Consider the following 23,740-nt stretch of genomic DNA (forward strand, 5'->3'; position numbering starts at 1 on the left):
ACACCAAAAATGGGCTTCACACATTGTACCCATATAGGGAATCGAACCCGGGTCTTCCGCGTGACGAGCGAACGCTTTAACCAGTAGGCTACACCACCGCCCTCATAACAAAGTGAACTAGTCAATGTAGTACATTGTCTGAGTAGTTCATTGAAAGTGTATTTGGTCTGTTGATGCCGTTTGTATATTAGTGACAGCCAGTTGAACGTGATAGGGGTCCAAATGGACACAGAAATGGACACGGACGAGTATTGAATTAGAAAGCTTCACTATCAATATCACGACGGATGCCTCTAAGTACCGACCTCATGCGGAGTTGAAGCCAGACTTAATGTGCGACAAATGAAGGGTTATCCTCAAGGTTAAACAACTTCCCTGTGAAAAAGTAATCTAAATGTTAACTATACAGACCACAGTCCAATTAAGACGACTTTTATCTCATTGCCTTGATCTATCCATGTCGTGCCAGAAGGGAGCCAACCAAGACAAGCCACGGCTGCAGCACGCGATCCCTCAACGTGGCGAACAACGTACACTTGTACTCCACTTGGGGTGACTCACGAGCGAGCGATTCTGTTGCTGTAAAGAATTAGATCAGACACAAACAAACTTTTGATGGGGTGATTCTCGCACCTTAAATATCCTGTACCAAAGTTGCTGGCACCTAAAGATTACATGTGTGTTCTTTGATAGAAGTATACGTACGGCCATCGGGTGATGCGCCTGTAAACTTGCTGCTGCGGTGTGTGTGTGTGTGTGTGTGTGTGTGTGTGTGTGTGTGTGTGTCTTTTAGTGCGTTTCTTTCTGGCAAACCTAAATGACGAAATACTGTTGCTTCATACTGATGTCCACGTCCAAACTGTGTGATGCAAATATTTTGACAGTGTGATATGCTTTCACCAATTGTGGCCCCCACGCCTTAAATTACTAATAAAAGATAATTGGGGATTATAATGGAAACAATACTGAGATACGGCATACACATCTCTTACATTGTTTTCTATATATATCAATTAATGGATAATAGATGTTGAAAAAATCCCCAGCCGTCATATAGCTGGAATATTTTTGAGTGCGGCGTTAAACAACAAACAAGATAAAAAATCACAGAACGATAAACCCGATGATCAAGTCTCCCGTTGACATCGAGGCTTAAACGTTGACCTTGATATGGGGATGGTACACCGGAAGTATCACTGGAATAATCTAACACACAACATAAGCTACCCATTGTAACACCAATGACAATGGGTACCGCCTGATACCCGATATTTCATGTCTGATACATACAACATCCTTCTTGCAGCGTGATGCCGAGCTGGAGAAACAGGCCCTGGACTGGGTGGAGGCCAACCTCGGTGAGCCCATCGATAGGAAGAAGCCTTATGATGATGTACTTAAAGACGGAATCATCCTCTGCAAGTAGGTTTTACAATGATAACAATACTACACCCCGGTAGTTCCACATGTAGGTATTTCCTTGAATGATCAACTGAAACTATAAAAAAACCGTTGATATATTGTAGTATTCTGCTTTATAGTAATATCTAACACGTTCTTGTCCTCTGTAAAAAAGTGAATTAATAATAACTAACGCTGACCTTTTTAACAGAGCGTGATCTTGCTTTCTTGGGTAGAACGTCATATTTCCTCTCATATGATATACTCTGATTTTTCTTCTGTGATAGACGTCGGACTTTGTCGTCACTGATAGAGCCTGACCTGTCCTCTGTGGTAGAATGTGATCTTGCCTTCAGTGACAGAACATGGTCTTTCTTTCTCCACAGAATGATGAACAAACTGAACCCCGGGTGCATCAAGAAGATCGACACAAAGGGAGGTGGCTTTGCCCTGATGCAGAACATCGAGAGGTTTTCCAACGCTGCTACCAAGTTCGGTGTTCCTCCAAATGAAGTGTTCCAGACAGTTGACCTCTGGGAGAAGAAGAACATTCCCCAGGTCACGCTCTGTATCCATGCGCTCGGGAGAATTGTAAGTTTCCATTTTACGGCCTAGTTATAATCCTATAGGGGACAGGTGGGTGGGTGTTAACGCCATGTTGGGCAGTATCACAGCTGTATCATGGCGGTCTGATGTCCTTGAGCAAGGGGCAGATAACCCAGCAAAAGCTATGTTATCATGTTGCAGTGACACAAGCACAGGGTCACGGTTGGAAACTGTTCATCCACGTGCTTTCACTGCCACCAAAGGACAACCTATGAGCAAGCATGATGTACTTAGTATTCTGCCATATACAAAATGACTGAATTAGAAGAACTGCGGGAACGCTTATTAATTTATACAATTGTACATTTAAAATATGCTTAGAGTTACCCTTGGAAAACCTCAGCCACCTCCTTGTGTAAGGGGCGATTCCCCATTTGGAAACAATATGTGAAGCCATTTCTGGTGTCCCCTACTATTACTGGAATATTTCGAATGCGAAAACATACAACAGTTGTGTCTTCGGCAATACGTTTAGGATATGGTTCAGGTGATTATGTCTAATTCTATGGCAAATTATCTCAGAAGAACACCGTTATTAACAAGAAGTTTGGTTTTATTTCAGTGCCAAACGAAACCTGATTACACCGGCCCAACTCTCGGACCCAAGATGGCGGAAGAGAATAAACGAGAGTTCACCGAGGCACAGTTACTCGAGGCCAAGAACATCGTGAGCCTCCAGTATGGCAGCAACCAGGGAGCCTCCCAGGCCGGCATGAACATTGGCAAGATGAGGAACATTAACGACTAGATGGACAATGCAATAACACTTCATTTATTATATAAACCTGAAAGGCAGGTGATTACAGATAGATAAGTAATAGTTTAAAAGTCACAGAAATATTTAGCCCGAAAACTGATAGTTTTTGCGAATCTATTCATTAACTGGACATGTTTTACTTTTGACTTTTCTTGAACGTATTTATAAGTAGGTATTACTTAAAGGGGTCTGGGCTCGGGCTAATTGGCAGATGTTGCCACTTTGATCTAAATTCCAAAAAACCATTTGTGTCTGGTCGGTCAAATTGTTATAATGTATATTAATCGAACAGTTCGCGATTGCCCTTATTTCTCAGGTTCTATGTCACAGTTTCAAGTAACTCTAATAACATCTGGCATAGGGAAAGTGAGCATAGTCCCCTTTCAACATTTTCCTCTGTGAGCATCTGCCTTCTTGTGTATCAAGTGGCCTTATGGTACACTATGTATGACTAGGTGATTAATGTGTACGCTTGTGAGTGTATGGGTGTAGTTATATACAGGTAGACCTGTCACATATTTATAGGCGTAGTATACACAGGGCCATGTCATCTAAGCATGCCAAAAACATGATTTGTCACCTTAAAGGGGGTCTTTGAACATCGTTTACGAACATGGTCTGGCGCATTACGAACTGATTTCACCGCGAGACGACATACCTAATATCTTAGTTTGTTGTTTATTGGAAGTAGCCGAAGAATGGACTGGATTGTGTTGCATTAAACTGAAAAGTTCTGTGTAGCATAACTCGAAGTGCCCCTTTAAGACTTTGTCAGCTTTCCACGTTTGCTGTGTATATATATATACATATTCTCTTTAGCTTTGTGTGGTGTCTGGTATCAGTTCTTACTTTCAAATATCAACTACTTTATTGTTCTGCTTTGTCCAAGTTCTTATTCTTATGTTTCACGTGAAGTTCACATATCGAGCTTGCAGACAATTTCTTTGTTTCGAAGGTCTGTAAGGACGAATTATTGTTTGTCCAGCAACCATATTAAATGTTCTGTTAACTAGTTGTACAGATAGCATTATGTATGAAATTTTCGTTTAATTATTATGTCATCAGAATAGTGTTTTGTAATTTATTGCATTTTTTTCAAACATTCGAAAATTGAAATATTTTCTTCGATTAAACTTGAATATCACTAGAGTTACTTTTGTTCTTTGTTAATCCTACATCGTTTCAAATAGATATGGGGCTGTCGGGTAGCCTAGTGGTTTAAGCGTTCGCTTGTCACGCCGAAGACCCGGGTTCGACTCCCGACATGGGTACAACGTGTGAAGCCCATCGTCAACCTCAACAGGATGTGACGTTGTGATTTGGATAAAGTCCTCAACGCGTGACGTATTTCAAACTTTATGGATCAACCGAATATCGTATTAGCTTGGTTATTATGATCCAGCTTCTTCTAATTCTAATCCAGCTTCTTCGCTAGAAATGTGTACTTGTCCACGTGTTAGAGGCCTGTGTTCACCTGCTATAGGTGAGGTGAGGTGAGGTAAGGTGAGGTGAGGTGAGGTGAAATGGGGTTTAACGTCGCGTCCAAGAGTATTGCACTTATATAGCGACATGCATGCATGTGTGTGTGGCTGCTTGTACTAGTCTGGACTGATGCCGATTTTACAGTGCCAGCCCACTGAGATACCATCCCGCAGTTTTACATGAACACCCCACTCAGACACAGTATACTGACTCCGGGCCGGTCAGTCCTTGTTTTTTTTTAGCCCCTTTATTGCCGAGCGCCAGGCAGGGTAACGACAAGTACCATTTTTTAACGTATTTTGGTATTACGCGGCCGGGGATCGAACCCCGGACCTTTCGCACCCCGGGCGGTCGCTCCACCACCAGACCACGGAGGCAGTTTCCACAGAGACCTCAGCTCTGAGATAGTCATTGAACGCCAACATAGACTTGCAGCAGTCCCTGTCATCATTGGTTTCATCAGCGTCTCACCGGAAGACCTGCATCACTTCGGGATTTTCCCGTAAATACCCATCTTCCCGAAGCAAGAGAGTTAACTGACTATCAAAGTCAAAGTTCCACCCTTGCCGAACTAGGCTGATATTATGGAGTTACATTTTGGCTGGACTAACGAGTCTATGCATAGTCCAATCAAAATAGCGCAACCAAATCGAAATCCGGTTTGTAAACTGTCGTGCAGATTTCGGTCGACTGCAGGATTTGAAAAACATGTGCACCGATAACTCGTTGTCAACAGATATTTTCCAAATCTTTTCATGTTTTTAATCAAGGTTCTCATGTGATATGATGCATTTCGCGATGTAAGACCCGTTTTATCACAATATAGATCTTGATCTATCAGATCGTCCTAACTTTGATTGGAGCAAATGCAGGTGATACAAGAGGTCGAATCTGATTGGTCCATAGGAGAGGCTTATAAGGGACATAACTCGTAATAGGCACTAGTGTCGCTACGATCGAGCCCAGGAATTCCAGCCTAGATCGACAAGGGTGGAAACTGGACTTTTAAAGTAAGTTAACTCTCTTGCCTCGGGAAGATGATAAGGACCAGACACGTCATATAGAACTGAAACTCTCTTCAAAGCGGCGTTAACCGCAACTCACTCACTTACTAACTACAGCAGTCAATAGCTATGACCACTGGACGACGTCTGGAAACACTTTTAACTATCCCACACAAAGTCCTGCTGGTTTCAGTTCATCACGGTCTTGTGGTGGATCGGAGCTGCCTTGTTAACCGAACAACGAGAGAGGAGGAAACACATTAACAAATAATACGATTATCCCCGTTTTCTGTGTCTGTCCAATCTGTGTCTCCTGTTTAAAAATATACATAAAATCGTGCAATATGATGAATTAAAATTATTATTTAATTATAAAAACATGATAATGTACTATGCATAAGTTCAAGTGGACCGGTCTCCATTATTTATAGCCGGATATTGCTGACTGCGCTTCAAAACTCTCACTCACTCACCCATGGAACGATGAAGACTGGCAGAAACTGATCAAGGACCTTGGGTATCATCTCATGATCAGCACCGATATATCAATATATCTCACTTAACAGCCGACATAACCTATACACACATTACAGAACGTGCGGAATCCGGTGTCGCAGGAAATGTCCCTAGTACCTAATACTAAGTCTTGCACAAGAAAAGTGTGATCTGATTGGTGTAATTATGTTGGCATAGTAACACGATATCTACATCTATGTTCTGTGTCACCAGCACTATGTATCCACACACACACACACTCGCACACACACACACACACACACAAACACGCACACGCACGCACGCACGCACACACACACTTCCAGCAGTTCTTCAGCAACCAATGCTTGCCGTAAAAGTCCACTATGCTTAGGCCAGGCTTTTTTTATTATTAGGATTACGGACTTTTCAGCCAAAAGCCCCTCGTAACAATAAACATTCTACCACTTACAACACGGACAATTGTCAAGGGAGGCTATTCATGTTCGGCTTCGAGATCAACAAAGATCAATTATGTATCTCTTAACTAGTTTACAACGGTAAATTCATGGGTTATTAAAAGGTGATGATAACAAATAAAATAACCGACTACGCGGCTAACGGCGGAAAAAAAATGGGAATCAGATTATTTATTTTTACATTCTCTCAAAACTTAGAGTCGGCGGGTCTGTAATCCGAAAAATATAAAACGCCTGGCCTCACCGGAAGAGGCGGCTACGGGATCGACTGGTCAGGCTCGCTGACTTGGTTGATCGTATCTCAATTCCATGGATCGATGCTCATGATATCAATCATTTGATTGTGTGGTCCATACTCGATTATTTACAGGCCGCTGTCATATAGCTGGAATATTGCTGGGTGCGGCGTAAATCAACAATAAAGGAAACGAAAGACTTTAATCGAACTTGAACCACCTTCGTTAGGACGGTCAACGCATGAGCACGGTAACATGTAGAACGAAGCGGCAGTAAAATATCTACATCCACGGGGAAGTGGAACACCGCCGTGAGAAAAGCAAGCCTCTCGGCCAATAAAGATGCGCGCCAGAGTATGTGTTCCAACTGCCGTCACGGATCGGTCAATCTCCGCCTGATGAATTCTGGATTGCTGTGAAAAGTTATTTCAAGAGAAGACTTAAAGCATGGAATAATTATCTCATACTTTTCGGATATGTGAAATTAATTAACACTGATTAACAATTTATAAAAAAAGTGGGACTGTTTTGTTTTGTTTTAATCTCCTGTCCTGTTGTATTCATACTATCGACCACTCGTTTCCCTGGTCGAGGCCTCATAATTGTTATACGTGATGACTAAACCAACGTGACCACCATCTAGCCACGAACAGTGACATCCTACGGCATAGCTGCACATGCGCAATGTACCTCTCCAAGATTGTGCCTATGACGTCTTTATCTTGAAATGATTACGAAACCGTGGAAATTCCGAGTAAAAATACAACTTGGTCCCCACCCTCAACCTAGGCTGATCGTAATAGGCGACTTAACGGAATGGGTGGTCAGGTCAGACTCGGGGACTTGGTTGATGACGTTTCATCGCACTCCGACAAGGTGAGACGTTGCTCAGACCATCAATGAGTGGATTGTCTGGTCAAGCCTCGATTCTTTACAGGCCGTCGGCACATAGCTGAAATATTGCTTTACCACCTTATTGAATCCCTCGAATCCATTCACCAAGTTGTTTGTTTGTTGTTTAACCCCGCACTTAGCAATATTCTCGCTATATGACGACGTTCTGTAAATAACTGGGTCTGGACCAGACAATCCAGGGATCGACATCATGAGCTTCGATCTACGCAATTGCGGTACGATGACATGCATCAATCAAGTCACCGAGCCTGACCACCCGACCCCGTTAGTGCTCGTTTATACAAGCATGGGTTATTTAGGATTCTAGCCTGGATCTTCACGGGTCCATTCACCAAGGACATGGCCATGACGCTACATTATTCTTACCCCTGTCAAAGGATCAGTGTGCACGCAAACTTCTTTTTCAGCTCCCAGGGGTATTCAATCCAAGTTGCCTATGATGCAGTAGAAGGTGAACAGTATCGTAACCATCTCATCCTACCGGGTACCCATTCACTGCTGGGTGAACAGAGGCATCTTTCGAACCCATTCAGTTGCCAAAGGAGACGCCACGTGTTACATGTGTTTGAAAGTGGGGCAGGACCGAAGCCCTACAACCTCTCAGGAGTCATATTTGCTGAACAGTCAACAAGTGCGGACAGAGAGTCAGTGAGTGAGGTGAGGTGAGGTGGGGTGAGGTGAGGTGAGGTGAGGTGAAATGGTGTTTAACGTCGCGCCCAAGATTATTGCACTTATATATAGACGTGCATGCACGTGTATGTGTGGGTGTGTGTGTGTGGCTGCTTGCACTAGTCCGGACTGATGCCAATTTATAGTGCTAGCCCACTCAGATACCATGCCGCAGTTTAACATGAATACCCCACTCAGACACAGTATACTGACCTCGAGCCGACCTGTCCTTGTTTTATGCCCTTTTGTGCCGAACATCAGACAGGGTAACAACAAATACCATCTTTTAACGTCTTTTGGTATTGCGCGGCCGGGGATCGAACCCCGGACCTTCCGCTCTCCGGGCGGAGGCTCTACCTCTAGACCACGGAGGCGGTCAGTGAGTGCGTGAGCAAGAGTGAGTGAGTAAGCAAGAGTGAGTTAGTGAGTTTGATTTTTCGCCGCTTTTAGCAAAATTCGATTTAATGAGTTTCCACTCCATAACGATAGCTTTCTCCTGTGCTATACAGACGTACACGTGTCCCCTCGGAACCTATGCTCGTAGTGTCAGGCGATGTCGTGAGTCGGGTTCGGTGACATGGCTGACTGTAAACGTTTTACCCCGACGACGTAAGACGTTGCTCATAATATCAATCACTTGATCGTCTTGTCCAGGTCTGATTATTTAAAAAGCCGTCGTCACATAGATTGAATACAGTTCGAGTGCGGCGTTAAACAACACACACTCATATACTTACAAAATTCAGCAATGGGTTCGGTGTGACAATATTCCAGGATATTAACGTCGGAGGGACAAAGGACGACCTTCACACATTACACATACATATACCCAAGACAGGAATCAACCCCGGCGAATGCTCCTTCCTTACACGAGAGTTCAGGACAACCAGAGTTATGTCCCTTATACCATGCCCGTGCATACACTTCATCAATCATAAAATAAAATTGTTGCTCATGCGAGCAATCACTAGTTTGCTTGGTCCACATAAAACAATCCAAACGTACGTTTTCTGACGTATTTTTATTGACACATTTTGTACTTTGAATCAGTTGCGAAAATACCAAAAGAGCAAAACAAACAACTGCTAATATTTATGTGTGTATCAGAATTCTAGGTTTTATATTTGCACAAAAAGATTCTAACTTAAATTAGAACTCACCGTTTAGTTTTCTGCCCTATATTTGACTAAGGATACTAAATGTTATTTTCGTCAAAATTTAACCCAAAAAATATGTTACTTGATAAATGCCACATACTGTTTCCCCATTTCCTACAACTGTGCAACGCGAGTCACCCCCCCCCCCCCCCCCCCCCCCCGTAAGAAGTAGACACAAAACCAGATGAAATAAATCAAAAATAAAATAAACATGAAAAAGTGACGACTAAATTAAAAATTAGATATTCTGTTAAATTATTTGAGACGATTTATCGTTTTGCAGATCACACAACATTGAAGAAACCAAATCTCGAACACTGAATGTTAATAATTGATAATAATAATAATAATAATAACCAACAGTAACAACTTACTGCATTCAAAAACTTGTAAAATACAATGTATAATTAAGATGATAAAAATCTTATTCTCACAAATTGCATTATTGTTGCATTACCGGTTTAAATAATATTGCCATTTCAAAGTGTGTCGGTAAGAGTCGGCTGTTCTCGGCAGAACCGAAATATACCGAAACCTGCCGACTACTGTCGAAAGAATCAATCGTCGGGGTCGTTTTCTACTCGATGGTTGCATAGCTGGCGGTTGTAGCGTTGATAGTAGCCGTGGAAGTCCGCCTCGCCCAGACACTCGGCCAGCCGCAGATCACACCGACAGGTCGTGTAGGCGCAAGCATTGTGAACTGGCGAATCTGAAAACAGTTTTGCTCTTTACTGACCCGACAGTTACAAGTATGTTCTTTTACATAAAACACATCCTTCCTTTCTCTAACTTAAAACACATCCCTCCTTTTTCAAACTTAAAACACATTCCTCCTTTCTCAAACTTAAAACACATCCCTCTTTTTAAAACTTCAAACACATCCCTCCTTTTTCAAACGTCAAACACATCCCTCCTTTCTCAAACTTAAAACACATCCCTCCTTTCTCAAACTTAAAACTCATCCCTCCTTTTTCAAACTTAAAACACATCCCTCCTTTCTCAAACTTAAAACACACCCCTTCTTTCTCAAACTTAAAACACATTCCTCCTTTCTCAAACTTAAAACACATCCCTCTTTTTTAAACTTCAAACACATCCCTCCTTTTTCAAACTTAAAACACATCCCTCCTTTCTCAAACTTAAAACACATTCCTCCTTTCTCAAACTTAAAACTCATCCCTCCTTTCTCAAACTTAAAACACATCCCTCCTTTCTCAAAATTAAAACACATCCCTCCTTTCTCAAACTTAAAACTCATCCCTACTTTTTCAAACTTAAAACACATCCCTCCTTTCTCAAACTTAAAACACATCCCTCTTTTTTAAAACTTCAAACACATCCCTCCTTTTTCAAACGTCAAACACATCCCTCCTTTCTCAAACTTAAAACACATCCCTCCTTTCTCAAACTTAAAACTCATCCCTCCTTTTTCAAACTTAAAACACATCCCTCCTTTCTCAAACTTAAAACACACCCCTTCTTTCTCAAACTTAAAACACATTCCTCCTTTCTCAAACTTAAAACACATCCCTCTTTTTTAAAACTTCAAACACATCCCTCCTTTTTCAAACTTCAAACATCCCTCCTTTCTCAAACTTAAAACACATCCCTCCTTTCTCAAACTTAAAACTCATCCCTCCTTTCTCAAACTTAAAACACATCCCTCCTTTCTCAAAATTAAAACAGATCCCTCCTTTCTCAAACTTAAAACTCATCCCTCCTTTTTCAAACTTAAAACACATCCCTCATTTCTTAAACTTAAAACAAATCCCTCCTTTCTCAAACTTAAAACACATCCCTCCTTTCTCAAACTTAAAACACATCCCTCCTTTTTCAAACTTAAAACACATTCCTCCTTTCTCAAACTTAAAACACATCCCTCTTTTTTAAAACTTCAAACACGTCCCTCCCTTTTCAAACTTCAAACACATCCCTCCTTTCTCAAACTTCAAACACATCCCTCCTTTCTCAAACTTAAAACACATCCCTCCTTTCTCAAAATTAAAACTCATCCCTCCTTTTTCAAACTTCAAACACATCCCTCCTTTCTCAAACTTAAAACACAGCCCTCCTTTCTCAAACTTAAAAACACATTCCTTCTTTTTCAAACTAAAAACACATCCCTCATTTCTAAAACTTAAAACACATCCCTCCTTTTTCAAACTTAAAACACATCCCTCTTTTCTCAAACTTAAAACACATCCCTCCTTTCTCAAACTTAAAACACAGCCCTCCTTTCTCAAACTTAAAAACACATTCCTTCTTTTTCAAACTTAAAACACATCCCTCATTTCTAAAACTTAAAACACACCCCTCCTTTCTAAAACTTAAGATTTGGGTTTAAGGTGATGTAGGCATGGAAAACTGTCAACCAGTAGACCATTTATGAGGTGAGGTGAAATGGGGTTTAACGTCGCGTCCAAGATTATTGCACTTTTATAGCGACGTGCATGTACGTGTGTGTGTTTGTGTGGCTGCTTGTACTAGTCCAGCTGATGCCAATTTATAGTGCTAGCTCACTGAGATACCATGCCCAAGTTTAACATGAATATCCCACTCAGACACAGTATACTGACTCCGAGCCGACCCGTCCTTGTTTTAGCCCCCTAATGCCAAGCGCCAGACAGGGTAACAACAAGTACCATATTTTAACGTCTTTTGGTATGACGCGGTCGGGGATCGAACCCCGGACCTTCCGCTTTCCGGGCGGACGATCTACCTCTAGACCCCGGAGGCGGTCCCATTTATGAAACATAATGAATTGTTTAAACACAACATCAACAACGCGTTTAAGATGGTCTCTCCTCTCTCTTATCGCGAATAGCTGCAATATTACTGGTGCGGCTTCAAGCAATATGTACTCACTCACGCACTGTCTACTCTGAAACAAGTCCCTATTTCCAGAGTTTGAAGCTGACAGATGTTAATTCTTCACGTATCCATGTCTCCGTTCCTTGCTTAAATGTCACACCCTTGTCAAAAGGTGTTACCTGTGCAAGTACATGTTGCCATGGATTACAAAAACTTCATATTCCCTTCCCTTGAAAAAACTCTTTCACGCTGCGTCAGCAATTTTAGTGGCTACAGACGGCTACAACAAAACGAATCCAGACTGATATCTGGATGCAAAAGTTGGACAGTTATATAAAAAAACACAACGACAGTGTTGCCACGGCATTTCAGTGTCACTCGATGATGACCCTAGGTTTGTCATCACCACACCATGATCGTAGGCTTCATCAAAGTGGTAAACGTCTAACATTCCGGTCCCCCTCCCACATCAAGATGATACCGGCTGTGACATAACTGAAAACTGTAGCAAGCGGCCTTAAAACAAACTCACTCACGGTGTGGCGCTAATGCCCCAAATACATACTGGGTTTGGTGAAACATTGTTTGTCCATGTGAAGCAGTTTGACCTTCGGTCCACACACACTGACGTCAACGTTACCGTCGTGGAATGTGGCCTGCATGGCGGTGAAGGGTCAACTGCCTTTGATTGACATTACCGTCGCTTACTGGAATTCCTGTTCACACGTCTGGGTCATCCTGAGATCGTTGGAGGCCGCCACAGCGGTGTGTGGGTTTAGTTAAAGTGGTGGCTGACAACCCGCCCGTCTCTCTGTATAGGCACGAGTCTTGAGCCCGCCAATAATGTGAGTGAGTGAGTGAGTGAATGAATGAGTGAGTTGGTTAACGCCGCTTGGATACCTGTACAGCGGCAGTTTGATCCGTCACATTATACAACACCGACAACGACTCACCTGTACAGCGGCAGTTTGATCCGTCACATTATACAACACCGACAACGACTCACCTGTACAGCGGCAGTTTGATCCGTCACATTATACAACACCGACAACGACTCACCTGTACAACGGCAGTTTGATCCGTCACATTATACAACACCGACAACGACTCACCTGTACAACGGCAGTTTGATCCGTCACATTGTACAACACCGACAACGACTCACCTGTACAACGGCAGTTTGATCCGTCACATTTTACAACACCGACAACGACTCACCTGTACAGCGGGATTTTGATCCGTCATATTGTACAACACCGACAACGACTCACCTGTACAACGGCAGTTTGATCCGTCACATTATACAACACAAACAACGACTCACCTGTACAGCGGCAGTTTGATCCGTCATATTGTACAACACCGACAACGACTCACCTGTACAACGGCAGTTTGATCCGTCACATTGTACAACACCGACAACGACTCACCTGTACAACGGCAGTTTGATCCGTCACATTGTACAACACCGACAACGACTCACCTGTACAACGGCAGTTTGATCCGCCACATTGTAAAACACCGACAACGACTCACCTGTACAGCGGCAGTTTGATCCGTCACATTATACAACACAAACAACGACTCACCTGTACAGCTGCAGTTTGATCCGTCACATTGTACAACACCGACAACGACTCACCTGTACAGCTGCAGTTTGATCCGTCACATTATACAACACAAACAACGACTCACCACTACAGCGGCAGTTTGATCCGTCACATTGTACAACACCGACAACGACTCACCTGTACAGCGGCAGTTTGATCCGTCACATTGTACTCCGTATCCCACCCACTGGGGGTAAAACCAGAAACAGGACACCTCCCCGTAGCAGTTGTCGTGCTTCCGGCAGCATCTGACAGTAACAACAATACAACGTTCTATGGAGCTTCCTCTAGCCTAGTGGTTAAAGCGTTCGCTCGTCAAGCCGAAGAACCGGGTTCGATTCATGCTGAGGTCATAGGAACTGATACATGCTACTTTCCTTAGAACTGCACTTGTTCCTTTGACACCAATAAATATTAAACTTTAGGGCCCCTCATAAACAGCAAATGATTCCCTTTTATTAACCATGTAATTTAATTTACGCCACCAAAACAGGCTCAATTTATTGAGGAATAGTCAAGAAAGCTTGGTTTCCAATTAAAGCCGGCACATTATACAGTCCAAAGTGTGTTGGTGTTTATTAGGAGAACTACAGTATAACAGCAGGGTTAGTTGTTGAACTCACGTATCCACATCGTCTAACGGTTTCCTCCCTTGGTTCCCGAGGCCACAGAAACACCCGTATCCATTGTACTCAAGGCAGCTCCGATTGGTGTGGAGCGTGATCAGGCCGCACATTTGGAGGATGGTCCTTTTTTGGATTGAATGAGACTTGGCTCTGTCTAAGGGGCCGCAGTTTACATGGGATACTGAAATAAAAAGACGAGTGTTCAGGTGTGTAATGTGTCAGTTCACCGTTAAAAGAGGACCGTGTTGAATGGTTGGGTTCATAGTGAATAGTGACAAAAGGCATAAATATTGTTTCCTTTCTGAAATTAGCGTTGTTTTAATACATGTATTGCGTCTTCTCAGAATGAAGGCGGTTTGACAGCAGTGTGCATTTAGTGTAGTCAGCTCGCTGACTTGGTTGATGTATCCCAAATTGCGTAGATCGATGCTTATGATGCCAATGACTGGATTGTCTGGTCCAGACTCGATTATTTTCAGACCGTAGTCATATAGCTTGAATATTAAGTGCGGCTTAAACAACAAACAACCATACAAAGATGTTTTCAAAAATGTTTAAGGTTTATGAATCCTTTACTCGATACCTAGGTTATCTAAAGGCTTCACTGCACTTAACAATTCGGATCGCGACCTGGTCAGGGGTGGAGGCGAGGTTAAATAGGGTTTGACGTCGCGTTCAAGATCATTGCACTTATACAGCCACGTGCATCCGCAGTTGTCTGTGTTGGTCCAGATTTATGCCGGTTTTATAGTGCCAGCCTACTGAGATATTATGCGGAAAATAAATATATTGATACCCAATTCACCCACAGTGTCCTGACTCCTAGCAGACCAGTGCTTGTTTTATCCCCTTAATGCCGAACGTCAGGCAGGGTAACAACAAGTACCACCTTTTAACGTCATTTGGTATGACGCGGCCAGGGGATCGAACCACCGACCTTCCGCTCTCCAAGCAGACGCACTATCCCCTAGACCACGGAGGCGGTCCGGTCAGTGATCGAGGGATTGTTACTTTTCAAGTGCACTGTGTGTGCAGGGGGACTCTGTAGTCTCCACTGGGGCGATGGGGTAGCCTCGTGGTTAAAGCGTCAAAATTGATAGAAAACAGCTGTTCGATTTAGCGGAGGTTAATGTGTGCTATGTGATTCATTGATTCGAAAAAAGCGTGCGGCCTTTTGCTTCAGAGCGAGGTATATGGGATTTATTGTTCCGCTGAGAATTCCACGTGCAGCCTCTTTTCTTCGTGGTGGGGTAGAAGGGATTTATTCTCCCTCTCAGAAATGTATTTCCCTCGCAGGCGGGATACAGGGTACTTTATCAAGATCACGTGGACCAATCAGATTTCGTCTTTCTGACATAAAGGTGTGATAAAGGGTTTTGTCGCTTATATTTATGTCGCCACGCCGAGGAGCCAGGTTCGATTCCTCACATGGGTACAATGTGTGAAACACATTTCTGGTGTCCCCCGCCGTGATATTGCTGGAATATTGCTAAAAGTGGCGTAAAACCATACTCACTCACCCACTTTAATTTCCTATGTTAAAGTATGGACTACAACATTAAAGATGGCTTTACGGACAGAAGCTGCTCGGGACATTGGGCACTATGTCACTGGCACTATGTTAAAAGATCTCAGGTTTGTGTGTATTGATGAACGAATTAAGGACATCATCTTTCGCAAACACATTAGCCAGGTTTTGAACCCGAGGACTAAAGTGTGAAACGGTGCAGGGTTAATCGTGAATTATAGCACTGTTTTGTGACCGGAGGCGTTAACAAGCATCATTGAAATTATTCGTAATTTTGGGATTGACTTCAACGAGAGGAGAAAATTATTTATTTTTGGGAAAGTATTCAATGTACTGCATCAGCTAACTAAAGCGTTCACACAGATAGCCGGAAGTTGCTGTAAAACCAGTTTAAGCTATTAACTATGAGAGTCACCGGATCGAGCGAAACGGATGCTGCAGACCAATCAGTGTTAATAACTCCTTATTGGATGAGGCGTGAAGCCTTCAAGAATATCTTAAACAAATTTACTGGTAATTACGTTCTTGAAACTATTCATTGAATGTAACCTAAGAACGGCACAGAAATATCTAATATAAACTTATATCCGACAATGATTCAGATTCATTTAATAAATTGATTAATTCTAATTTTACTGCATACAATGAAACGGCCAACTTGTCAACAGCCTTACAACGGCTCTTCATTTGAGTATGCGTATGTGCGTGTGTTTCCTCGTGTCTCCTATTTTTCAAAAACATGAATGACGTATTGATTGAATTGACAAATGCGATATTCAATTACCTACATACAACAAATCAGGAGATATAGATATTACTTAAAACCAACATATACCAGGGAAAAGTGTAGCTGGCGATAAATATTGTGTATAAAAACATGTGCAACCGAAAGCAAATCAGGTGGGGAATAGGTAACACTCAAGACATCCACTGTTACTGCAGACCAGGCCAAACATTATCAACTAATATGCATTTAAGCGTATCTATTGGCCATGCATTAATTTACACGCACGCTATATAAAACGCATCAAGTGAAGTTGCAGATCAGGTCAAACATTATTAACTTACATGCATTTAAGCGTATCTATTGGACATGCATTAATTTTCACACAGGCTATATAAAACGCATCCAGTCAAACTGCAGATCAGGTCAAACATTATTAACTAACATGCATTTAAGCGTATCTATTGGCCATGCATTAATTTACACACACATGCTATATAAAACGCATACAGTCAAACTGTAGATCAGGCCAAACATTACTAACTAACATGCATATAAGCGTATCCATTGGCCGTTAATTAATTTCACACACATGCTATATAAAACGCATTCATTGGAGCTGCAGATCAGGCCAAACATTACTATCTAACATGCATATAAGCGTATCCATTGGCCGTGGATTAATTTACACGCACGCTATATAAAACGCATTCATTGGAGCTGCAGATCAGGCCAAACATTAATAACTGACATACATGTAAATACATCCACGGGCATGAAGATCATGTCAAGCATTAATTTTCACACAAGCCAAATGCACTCAGGCAGGTTGGGACATAAACTGCTGGGCAAAAGAAAGAATACATCGATGTTTGATGGTTGCTGAAAATAGAACAAGAAATGGATATTCGAAGTGATGTATTTGACACGGAACTCATAGTCGAGTTTCGGGCCTTAAGTTCGCAGTGTTTGGGCGACTGATTTCAGCCTAGTAACGTTTTGATGACGTAAGTTTTTGTCAAATCCACTTTTCAAGTGTATACTTTCTTTTTCTCGGCAGTTTAAATTAACGGAGTATAGCCCAATAAAACGCACCCAGTGGACCGTCAGGACAACATTATGATTGACACACATGTAAACGCAGCACATGACCTGAGGATACATCACAGTAAGGCACACATGCATACACGACAAGCCATGGCCGCCATTCAGAAAGTACAACCAGACAGAAGCACGTGACATGCCATTGATGGACGAGAAGTTACTTACCCACAAGGAAGGACACCATCGCGACAAGGGCGGCCATTGCTATCCCTCGAGTGTACTCCATGACTCTGTAGTGTACGGATGAAGATTCAGATGGCAATGCACATACAAGTGGTATGATGGTGCACTGATGGAATAACATCACTTAACACACATCGGTGATGTCACTCTATTGTTTGAGTGAAACCTTTTTTTCCACGAATGGACCCCTGGTTGTTAATTATTCCTCCCTATCCATGATATTGGAGATGTATGATACGCACCTTTAAAAGCGTGTTGCAAATGCAGAAATGTTTCAGAGGGGCAGACCAAATTTTTCGCTTAATACAAGACGTATCTATGACGTCACTCTATTTTATAATACGTGATTGGGGTTTTACGCCGCTTTTAACAGTATTCCAGTTGTATCATGCATGTCAGCTTATTGTGGAAGGAAAGCCTGACGTGATGCGGGTCTTATACGTTTACCGTATACGTTTGGTGAAACCAAGGACCACGGGTATGGTGCTGACAAACCGAGAAACATAATCGGGTCAAACCGGGATTCGAACCCACAACCATAGGTTTTTATCGTGCTCAAGGGACATACCTCTGAACAGCGAATTGCGCCGCCTTAGACGACTGAGCCACCCATGGCCTCCTATTGTTTAATGGTTTACTGACGTGCTTTGTTTGTTTTCGTTTTTTGTTGTTGTTTAACGCCACCCTCAGCAATATTTCGGCTATATGACGGCCGTCCATAAAAATCGAGTCTAGACCAGACAATCCAGTGATTTATAATGTGAGCAACGATCTACGCAATTGGGATACGATGACATGACCAACCAAATCAGCGAGCCTGACCACCCTATCCCGTTAGCTGCCTCTTACGACAAGCATAGTGGCCTCTTCAGGGATCTTCACGGGTCTATAGCTCAATGAGACGTATACACGTACATATGGAAAACACACAAACCTTTCTTCTGTAGATTACAATACGTTAAGTATCTTGCATACAGTGAATCCAGAACACGGACCCATGAATGTAACCATGGGGGTCAGTGCTCTCTGTCACCAAAGTGACCATATGCTAGGATTAACCCTACATCATTTACTGAGTATGAACCTCTTAAAGAAGGCATATACTAACAGACTGGCGCACTCACCACGACATTATCTTAACGTACCAGTCAGTCTGTGAACGTGGAGTGGGAGCCAGTTAAAGTAACTGAACTATGCATACAACTTAACGTGTGTATATTAATTGTATAAGACGTGCTCAACAGTGGTGGTCCTGGATGCAGAAATTGGGATGAGGCTAGGCTGGTTCCACTGTATCCCCTGTCATACTAGGAGTCCCGTAAAAATCCGGGTTAGAATAGGTCTTCAGCAACCCATGCTTGTCGTAAGAGGTGACAACCAGGAGCCTTTGGTCAGGCTCGGTGACTTGGTTGATTCATGTCATCGAATCCCAATTACGTAGATCGATGATCATGACGTCAATCACTAGATTGTCTGGTCCAGACTCGATTAATTACAGACCGCCGTCATATAGCTGGAATATTGGTGAGTGCGGCGTGAAACAACAAACGAACAAACAAACAAAAACGAACAAACAAGTAATACGAAGAATATTTCATGTCATGGAGTATTTCTTTCGCTGAACATTTACTATATACTATACGTGATTTGTTAACGTTAACATCATGCAAATTGGGGTCAGAAGCATCTATGTATACCGATTTCTAATCTTTAGGATACATTTAAAAGTTCTCTGTTTTAAGCATGAAACAACGCTACTTCTGTTGACCACTGGCAATGCAGTCGTATATCATTTATTACTAAAATGTATTCATCAAGTCAACATTGAATTCATTGATGACATATTATCACTCGCTAATTTCGATATATGTCTGAGTATCTTCCCACGACCAATACCTGACCAAACATACATGTTTTGGGTCTCGTTAGAAGATGCCTTTGGAAATTCAAGATAATGAAATTAGTGAGAGATAATCGATTCTCTTGAATCTGAATCAGAGTTTCTGTTAACACGTGTCACGTTCATCTATCATATGCCGGGCTATACGCGATGGGGTCATTCACACCAGCATCAACTCCCTCGTTCACCTCTCAGCAATAAACGCAGTTTTACAGTTGGTGGCAGTTTTACAACGAGGGTGAACATATTCCATCCTTGTGTTCTGTGGAATACATCAGTTGCATAACGCCGTCCTACTATGGGCTGGATAAGTTCTATATCTGGGATATACTAGTATGTAATTCAGATAAGAGCTTCAGAAGTTTGTATATTTATTATTAGGTTTGGAAAGTTTATGAATGATTTTTGTTTGTTTGTTGTTTAACGCTGCACTCAACAATATTCCAGCTATATGACGGCGGGTTTATATATGAAGGTGGACATAACTGACATACGGAGGTGATAGTAAAGTACGGTTATAACGAACTCAAAGGGACTACTAATTTTAGTTCGTTATAACCGTAGTTCGTTATAGGCATATATACAGCATAACTACAGCGAATAGTCGGGACCAAAAAGTAGTTCGTTAGATTCGTCAGTTCGTTATAAGCGTGTTCGTTTCAACCGTAGTCTACTGTATTTTACATGTTATATATGTTAATATATACATTTTGTACTGAATATATCGACTGTTTTGTTGAGAATATGGCAACGATTTTACCAATCATTAGTGAAGGTGATGAGGAATGTCTTAAACCACTGCAGGAACAATTATATATTGTCTTTTTTAAATGTCGAATTTGAAGTCAATATGTAAGTACTGGATACACGTGTTTCAGTTATATAATTTAACTTCCTGTAATGAAATGTTGACTTGATTTGACATCAAATGAAACTCGTGATTAATCGTTTCAGTTCGGCAAAGGTGATGTTCAGCCCAGTTTCACTGAATTGATTGTAAGGCATAAAACTTTGACTTTCTTGACATCGATTATGAACTATATTCGGACAATGAAATTTAAGAATGGGTTCAAAATACATCACACCTTAAATATGAAATCCAAGCACATACATACAAATACAGAATTTCCAAGTTGCACAGATAAGTTCAACTTGACGCATATATCACAAAGGAATGTTTACAGAGTACAACGGTGTTTGATTTCAGCAATCACTGCTGTTTCAATCTGTTCTCTGCTAATAAAGACATGGCTGAGGGTAATATACAAGCAGTTTCAGCTCTTGTTTCCCAGGAATCACTAAGCCTGATTCATGTAGCCTTTTTCAGGTGCTGATACTCTTAACCAGAACATTGAATAGCCTCTCTTACAGACTCCAGAGCATACAGAACAAGCACCCCATTAAATTCTCATCACCCTCTAAGTACCCTGTTCACACCACTTTTATACTCTGAAATTAAGAGACGTGAAGGTTTCTTAAATACTCGTACGTTTCCCTTGAAGAAGGATTTTTACTTAACCTTGCAAACAAATTCTTGTCAGGGCTATATGTTATGTAGTGAAGAACATTGATGAACCATTGCAGTCACGTTTCTCTGTTTCATACATGGTGACCATACACGAACACAACCACGAGTAAAGCTACCGGAGGAACTTTCATGTACCTCTCCTAAAACCACGCACGTTACGGTTGACATGAAATAGGAACACACAACACAGATGTAAAGCAGACAATTCTCAATAATCCTGGTTACCTAATCCTGCCGTCCAAGACAAAAATCTAGTGATGAGAAGAAGAAGACGACAGTGGGTACATACCTGTGTTACCGGGACGGTTGTATCGCCAAGCAGGGCTGAGAGGAGGGTATTGCCGCTAATTAGGGTTAAATGAAGTTCTTCTAATATGTATTGGTACGAGACGGGAGGCGGGAATTGGGCTGCACCAAATCCCACTCCTGGTTGTTGCGTTTTGGCGATGCACTCGTGTGAAAACATCCAGTGATTGTCTTGGTTTCGTATTGATACAGGAAAGGTTGATAAAACATTGTTTGGGGGACAACTGAAATACATTATTGCGGGAACTGACAGAAGTGTTCATATTGATAATACCTGGAATTTAAATGTCAATTAAATTGGACTTCTAAACACGAAACGATAGCTAAATATGTATGTACGTGCATATCTCGTGTTCAACAGATGTATGTAAACATGTTTAAGAAAGAGATTCCCATAAAGCTTTGTAAAATGTCTTGTCTTCGCATATGTTTAACCATATGTGATTGACGTTGTAGGTAAATAAAAACTGGGAATTGTGTATAATTACACAATCGGTTTAAATATATAACCAGATAAAAGTATGATATATATATTTCCCCAAAAGGTTGTACTTATTTCGGCTATAACTAGTCTTCAGTTATCAGCGTTTTTGCATGATGTGGAGCAGTTGGGTGGCCTACTGGTTAAAGCGTTCGCTCGTTACGCCAAAGACCCGGGTTCAATTCCCGACATATGTACAATGTGTGAAGCCCATTTCTAGTGTTCCCTGCCGTGATATTGCTAGAATATTGCTAAAAGCGGCGTAAAACCACACTCACTGTTGCATGATGTTGCGGTTTGATGATTCATTCAACGTATAATCATTATACAGTATCTTGTTTTATTAGGTTTAATGACGTTCAAATTGAGGCATTAACATATATATTTTTTATATAAAACACCACACTATTCGAACGAATATAATGTTTACAAAACTTAAATGAGGTATAAAACGCAACAGTCGTTACCAAAGTTCGGTATATGCTTCATATGAATCAGATCATTAACCTAATTTTATCACAAAAAACGTCGTCCAAACGCAGCATCTACAATCAAAACTTGGTTATCGTTAAGCGTGTGACGTCAGGTGTGTCTAGCACAGTAGGGATCGATTAGAAAACATGTGAAAACACCATTTTCCTCGGCAAATTAACCCAATCGCTGTGTCGGCCCACGAGTGCACTGTGTGCCTGAGGATGCGAGGAAACGGGATAGCATATCGCCTGTGTATTTTCATAAGAGGTTAAAACGGAGGCTGGTTTTACGAAACGCGGGGATATGAAAATACCAGATTGTACAATTTCCTCGCGGAATTTAATGAGTATCCCAGGCTTCCTGGTGTTGATGAAGATAGGATATATGACGTCACGGCACAGTACATTGACCTAGTAACTTTCGGTCTTATGTACTGTGTTTAGTGGTAGAGCGTCCGCCCGGAGAGCGGAAGGTCCGGGGTTCGATCCCCGATCGCGTCATACCAAAAGACGTTAAAAGATTGTACTTGTTGTTACCCTGTCTGGCGCTCGACATTAAGGGGATAAAACAAGGACTGGTCGGCTCGGAGTCAGTATACTGTGTCTGAGTGGGGTATTCATGTTAAACTGGGGCATGGTATCTCAGTGAGCTAGCACTATAAATCGGCATCAGTCCGGACTAGTACAAGCAGCCACACACACACACACACACACACACACACACACACACACACACACACACACACACACACACACACACACACACACACACACACACACACACACACACACACACACACACACACACACACACACACACACACACACGTGCATGCACAGTGTGGAGTGTATTGACAGTGTAGGGTATATTGACAATGTAGTGAGTGAGTGAGTATGGTTTTACTCCGCGTTTAGCAATATTCACGCAATAGCACGGCCGGGAACACCAGAAATGGGCTTCACACATTGTACCCATGTCGGGAATCGAACCCGGGTCTTCGGCGTGACGAGCGAACGCTTCAACCACCAGGCTACCCTATCGCCCCTTGACAGTGTAGGGTATATTGACAGTGTAGAGTATATTGACAGTGTAGAGTATATTGACAGTGTAGGGTATATTGACAGTGTAGGGTATATTGACAGTGTAGGGTATATTGACAGTGTAGAGTATATTGACAGTGTAGAGTATATTGACAGTGTAGTGTATACTGGCAGTGTAGAGTATATTGACAGTAAAGGGTATTTTGACAGTGTAGAGTATATTGACAATGTCTTGATATATTGAC

The 23,740-nt window shown here is 42.0% G+C and overlaps 2 protein-coding genes across 2 annotated transcripts in view; one reads left to right on the forward strand and one right to left on the reverse strand.

Annotated features, from left to right (window-relative positions):
* Positions 1-3,911, forward strand: part of LOC124133598 (myophilin-like) — an 18,544-nt gene extending 14,633 nt beyond the window's left edge. Inside the window, exons 2-4 of the mRNA XM_046498051.2 lie at positions 1,307-1,422; positions 1,788-1,992; positions 2,570-3,911. Of these exons, the coding sequence (XP_046354007.1) occupies positions 1,307-1,422; positions 1,788-1,992; positions 2,570-2,755 (507 nt within the window). The 3' untranslated portion in view covers positions 2,756-3,911. The remainder of the gene's footprint in view (positions 1-1,306; positions 1,423-1,787; positions 1,993-2,569) is intronic.
* A 5,411-nt stretch (positions 3,912-9,322) lies between these two features.
* Positions 9,323-21,632, reverse strand: LOC124133599 (acidic phospholipase A2-like). The gene is made up of 5 exons (XM_048384558.1): positions 21,484-21,632; positions 17,749-17,813; positions 14,225-14,408; positions 13,740-13,849; positions 9,323-9,889 (listed from the first exon to the last, which is right to left on the reverse strand). Exons 2-5 carry the CDS (start codon positions 17,807-17,809, stop codon positions 9,738-9,740), a joined length of 507 nt encoding a protein of 168 aa, XP_048240515.1. The 5' UTR covers positions 17,810-17,813; positions 21,484-21,632; the 3' UTR covers positions 9,323-9,737.
* Positions 21,633-23,740: the final 2,108 nt, after the last annotated feature.

The sequence above is a fragment of the Haliotis rufescens genome, unplaced genomic scaffold, assembly GCF_023055435.1.
Source record: "Haliotis rufescens isolate VD_foot unplaced genomic scaffold, xgHalRufe1.0.p SCAF_5, whole genome shotgun sequence".
Lineage (NCBI taxonomy): Eukaryota > Metazoa > Mollusca > Gastropoda > Lepetellida > Haliotidae > Haliotis > Haliotis rufescens.